This window comes from Copadichromis virginalis, linkage group LG11 (assembly GCF_057382275.1).
Source record: "Copadichromis virginalis isolate Kocher_CV1m ecotype Utaka linkage group LG11, C_Virginalis_male_GT1.1, whole genome shotgun sequence".
Lineage (NCBI taxonomy): Eukaryota > Metazoa > Chordata > Actinopteri > Cichliformes > Cichlidae > Copadichromis > Copadichromis virginalis.
Genome location: NC_140628.1, coordinates 20,090,112 through 20,096,111, shown reverse-complemented (window position 1 = coordinate 20,096,111; position 6,000 = coordinate 20,090,112). Strand labels below are relative to the sequence as shown.

Genomic DNA, 6,000 nt, shown 5'->3' with positions numbered 1-6,000 from the left:
GAGTGAATAGTGTAATTACTACTGCTCTGATATTGAGTCCCAGAGTGAGAAAGGCCTGTACAGTATATGCGTGCAGCAAGATACCTAGAACTAGCTGAGTGAATCTGTGGTTCATTTCCTGCACTTCATAGTTATTTAGATAGTGTGTTCCAAGTCAAATATAGAACACTGTGACATCCTGTTAGATCAGAGGTGAAGCAGTGTGTATGTCAGGTTTGTCATGAAGACAGACAAAAGCATTTAATCGGCATGTTTTTATTCACAGGTTAAAAATACATAGAGACCAATAAATGTTGAGTCTCTGACAGTGTAATAGATGCAGATACTAATAAACATGGTTTAACAAGCTCGAAGATGAAAAAGTTATGTACACAAATAGAAATCTTACCAAATGTAATCTTGAAAACCCTTAAAAAACACATTTCATGTAACATTGGTTGTTTTAATCAGTAAATCAATAATCACAACTTTAAGCTGAAGCAAAGCCACAAAGGGTTTCTGTTACTGTGACTAATCAGAAAAGTCGTAACATTTCTTTCTTACACTTGGAGGGAGCACAGCGAGATACTCCCTGCAACAGTAAGAACAATTTATAACAAAGTAACAATTTAACACACACTTTTTAATATCTATGCATGACTGCACTGTGTCAGTCAATTTGACACGAACAATTAAAAAAGATTTTTTTTTTCAGTTGAAATTACCTGATGTTGAAATCTTATTCAGTGCTCGGTGTCTCCTGAGTGACGATCACTTTGCTTTCTGTGAAGGATTTCAAATCAGCCGTGTCAGTCCTCTTTGAAGTTGCAGCAGCTTCTGACTTTTGGGCAGTATTTGAAAAGGTTGACATGGAGCGAGTGGACAAGAACGACATGTGGTCCTCTGCCAGAGCACTCTCAAGTACAAAACATACGGACTGCCGAAGCTTCTTCATGAATTCTTCACACATGAAAACATAAAGGATGGGGTTCAGGCAGCTGTTCAGAAAAGCCAGACTCAAAGTCAGAGAACCCATGATTCTAACAATGTTCCTGAGGTCTGGGTTAGTCACAGCCTTTATTTCTATAAAACTGCAAACATGGAAGGGCAACCAGCAGATGAAGAATGCAAAAATGATGAAGAAAATGATTCGGCGAGATCTGCGTCTCCTTGTTCTTGACATGCGCATTGCACGTATGCCTATGGCCACATAAGACACAAATATGACCAGGAATGGGATCACAAAGCCCATAAGAAAGCGAAAAATGTGGAGACTCCATTTCTGTTCATGTGTCATAGAATAACCACAGGAATGTGCCCCATTGTATTCCACAACAGTGCGAAAAGTGGCATAAGGAGTGCTGCAGATCGCAGCAGTCACCCAGATACCAACACATATGAGCCGAGCTTTGCAGACTGTGCGCTTGTTGTGTGCCCACACCACCACCCAGATGGACAAACAACGATCAGCACTCATAGCTGTCAGAGTAAAAATGCTGGCAAACATGTTGACTAAAGTGACAAAGTTGTTGAGCTTGCACATGAATTGTCCAAAAGGCCATCGGTGACTCTGAGAGAGAGAAATGATCGAGAAAATCAGGAAGGCCGTGAAGAGGAAGTCAGCTATGGCCAGGTTGAGAAACCAAACTGTCTCGACTGTTTTCTTCATTTTTAACCCCGTCACATAGATAACCAGAGCATTGCCCAAAGTTCCAACTATAAATATCACACAGTAGATGAGAATGGAGGCTGTTTGTATGTGTCTCAAAGCTGATTCCAGTCCATGTGATGGATTTGCAGCCGAACTAATGTTACCTAAAACAAAAATCACTTTATTCAGTTTATCAAAAGTTCATATTATCTTTTAGCTGACATAGTTTAAAAGAAATGCTAATGTATGTCGAAAGTTTCTCACCAGACCCCATGTTCCTTTTAGCTGAGAGAGTCGGTCTTTAATCTACACTCGTCTCTGTCTTTTACTGCTTTTATTTGCTGCCATTACTCCTCCCTCTCAGTTTATGCAAAAGAGAAGAGAAACATCTCAGAATATGCTCATGCAGCAGGAAAGGCTGAGTGATATATTTGCTGGATATTATTTAATATTTCCATGATTAAACTGAAAGGTTGAACAAATCTTGGAAGAGCAGTATTTATTTCACTAAGAGTGTTATCATATTTCACTGAGAAATTATTTGTAGTTACATATATTTTATTAATGTTTTCCTGGAAACATTGCTGGAAACACCTTTTAGAGGTGTGAAATTAGAGGTGTGAACGTGCGAAGTCTCTGACTGATCAACTTAAACAGTCATGTGTACTAACAAGTCAAGGCAGTGCAGTCAACTGCTGCTTTTCCCACTCTGACCCCCAGTTTGGTGCACCTGACTCAGTAACAACAGACTTTGGTGTGCCTAGCAAGACATACTAAGGTACTAGCTAAGATAACTATTGTTAAATGTCAAAGTCTGGCATTGGGCTCCAAGCCTCTGCCTGCCTTTGATGGTGGCCTATAGGCATTAAGCAAGTATAGGACAAAAGCACCAACAGGTCAATAATTAGATAAATAAATAAATACACAACATAGATCATCTTGTTAAATATGGACGGGTGACTCCTTAAAAGTGTTCACCTAAGCAAATACACATTTACCAAGAACTTTACACAGCATTATGACATCATTATTCTCTATGCATCTCAAGCTTCACCCAAGATAAATGCAAACAGCTTCATAGAAAGGTGGAAGTGAAACAGACAAGATGCATCAATGCTATTTCTCTAAAAGTATTCACTCACCCATCCAAATCATTGAATTTAGGTGTTTCGATCACTTTCATGTCAACAGTGTATATAATCAAGCAGGTAGCCATGCAGACTGCTTCAGCAAACATTTGTGAAAGAAAGTGTAGCTTTCAAGAGCTCAGGGAATTCCAGTGTGGTACCAGACTAGAATGCTACAAACTACTAACAAGTTCAGTCATGAAATTTCCTCATTACTAAACATTCCAGAGTCAGCTGTTTGTGGTATTATAATAAAGTTTAAGGGACAACAGCAACTCAGCCATAAAGTTGTAGGCAACGGAAAATCACACAGTGGGGTCAGTGTATGCTGAGGCAATTGGTGTGTAGAAGTCACTTTCTGCAGAATCAGTTGCTGCAGACGTTGAAACTTCACATGGGCTCCAGATGAGCTCAAAAACAGCACATAGAGAGCTCCATGGAATTTCCATGGCTGAGCAGCTACTTCCAGGCCTTAGATCACCGAGCACAATGGACAGCATTAGATGCAGTGCGGTAAAGTAGGCTGGCACTAGATTCTAAAGCAGTGAAGACTTGTGATAAGGTTTCTTAAAGGGACTCACACACAGGCCAGGTTTTCCTTAGGTGAAAGATAGTGCATTTATTTACAGTGAACACAACACCAAGTGAATATACACAATGTGCAGGGGAAAGGGGTCCGTGGGGAAACAGGTTGGGAAGAGGTGCTCCACACCTTCTGTACAAAACTCCAACTCCTTCTCCACTGCCACTCCTCTCGTAGTCCATAATCAGGTTCCAGAAAAGATCTACACACACAAAAGGTCCGGTTAGCAGGATAGTCACAACACGCACAGATACACAGGTTCAGATTTGCAGGTTTGACTGACGCCGATAGCTCAACGATTCAGCGAAGACTAGCGCAGATCCGCCATCTTAAATAGCAATCAGCTGGGATCAGCGACCGGTGTGGTGATGAGAGCAGGTGTGTGGGCCAGCAGCGGGAGCCCGTAATGAGCATCGCTGCGGCGAAAGACAGAGAGCGAGAGCGGGAGAGGAAGGAGGGAGAGAGTAAAAAACAGAAACAACTATGTTGCCTAATGGAGAGTCGACCAGCGAGGCACAAGGACCATGACAACTTGTTCTCTGGAGTGACCAATCACACCTCTCCATTTGGAAATTCCACTGACAAATCTGGGTTTGGTGGTTCCCAGGTAAATGCTACTTGTCTGATTGCATTGCAGCAAGTGTAAAGTTTGGTGTGAGCCAGGATTTCTCATCCTAATAAATCTGCTTCTGGAAGAATGGCCAAAACTTCCCATAAACACACTCCTAAACCTTGTGGATAGCTTTCCCTGAAGATTTGTAGGGTGGACCTGCTTCATATTAAACCTTATAGTTTGAAGAATGCGATGTCACTCGAGTTAGGGGTTTACAGAGAATACTTTTGGCAATGTAATGTATTAAAATCTTTCCGGCTTAACCCTCACCTTTCTGAATTCTGGCACCTTGTGACCAAAGTCCATAACGTCATGTGAACCTCTGCAGCACACTTGAAATATACTTTACAACATCAAATTCACTATCAACTTTAAACCTGAAAGAATAAATGTTTCACTTAACTATGAAACTACAATTCACTAGCTGGGCCCACGTCCTCATTTTAGGTTTGACAGCGTTTTAGTAGGTAAAGGTGAATGGCTTTGACATGAATTAAGCTGCAGTTTGGGGAAGGCCTCGAAGGGGACTGGCGATGTCTCCCGGGCCTGGCAGATCACCATGTACTAAATAGAAGCGAAGAAGTTAAAGAATAGAGAACAAGGAGGGAGGGAGGGTGGGGCACGTAAACGAGAATGATCAGCTTGCAGAACTGGGGGAACCTATATAGATGACAGCCGGAAGGAGCGTGTTTGGAGGCATGGTCCTGCTCCTGAAATTCCGATACATAATCTCCAATAAACTGACAACATTGACAAACATTGATCCCTACTGCAACTCCCAGAAGTGTAACAATGACATCACAATTCTATTCCCCAGCACCTTCCTCTCCTACACGCTCTCTTACGGTGTGTTCACCCCGAACGCGATAGACGCGAACGAAAACGCCCCAAACGGCCCTAATTTGACGCGTGCACATTCGCACCTCAACGCGTGTCCAAGAAAAATCCATCGCGCCTCAAAATTGCATACTTTGACGCGCGTGAACCGGAAATGTGGGAGGGATGTGGGAGGAAGTTGTGCCAGACCGGTACCTTTGTCAGCTGTCGAGCTAGCGTTTGAAGAGAGAGTCTCCCTTCTCTATTTACTGTGGAGAGCAGAGCAGCAGCGTTAAGGACGTCCTCGCCGTACCTGGGTCCATCAGGTCCTCCAGACGCGTGAGCAGTTTGGTGAGTTTCAACACTTGCTCCAGGAGCTGCGCCTGGATGACGGCCGACTTCAGCAATATCGCCGTCTTCCCCTCGCCCAGTTTGAGGACCTGCTGTCCCGCGTTTGTCCAAGAATCGCCCGCCTAGACACCAACTACAGGCGCTCAATCCCACCTGCAGAGCGCCTGTCCGTCTGCCTGAGGTTAGTAAAAGTGTTTAATACGGTAATCCTTTATTGATACCTGTGCTAATATGCTAAACTATCGTTTATAGACTGCTAACATGGATGTGCTATGCTATCAATGAATGCCGTTGGTGTTTACTGATAGCAAACTGTGGTACGGAGACGACTGTTTATAATATTTCTAGTGATACTCGAAAGGTCTCATCAAGTCCTGATTTAATTCAATTTATGCTGTTATCAGTGTTTGCATTGATAGCATGGCTGTGGTGTCATACGTATGCTCTCGGTGTTTGCTGATATCAAACTGGTATTAGGACCACTGTAGGTTAATCTTTGTAGTGATACTCACTCCTTTTTTTATTTAGACCTGGTTTAATTCTGGGATAGTTGAATATTTGTATATAATCCCTGCAGCTGTCAGACTATAACAGGGGTCACCAGCCTTTATTAAAACAGAGTTATATAAAACTGAACAGTTTGGTTCATCTTTAGTTACATGGTTCTATCTTGATAAGATATGTCTTATCACAGATTAATTTTTCAAAAATATTAATGATTTAAGCAAGGAAAGGGTTACATGTCAACACACAACTCTTTATTTCTATTAATGTCTAACTTCATTCCTACCTGATTGACATGTTTAGGAATTATGCGTGATTGGCACACTGTAGTGGCAAAAGTTGCTACCAATCAAATTATGATATGTTAAAGTTAAAC

General features: G+C 42.1%; 1 protein-coding gene across 1 annotated transcript; it reads right to left on the bottom strand.

Annotated features, from left to right (window-relative positions):
* Positions 1 to 239: 239 nt before the first annotated feature.
* On the bottom strand, positions 240 to 1,953 carry LOC146698427 (chemerin-like receptor 1). The gene is made up of 2 exons (XM_085472671.1): positions 1,895 to 1,953; positions 240 to 1,794 (listed from the first exon to the last, which is right to left on the bottom strand). The coding sequence occupies exons 1-2, from the start codon at positions 1,902 to 1,904 to the stop codon at positions 719 to 721; spliced, it is 1,086 nt and encodes a 361-aa protein (XP_085328797.1). The 5' UTR covers positions 1,905 to 1,953; the 3' UTR covers positions 240 to 718.
* Between the last annotated feature and the right edge of the window lie 4,047 nt (positions 1,954 to 6,000).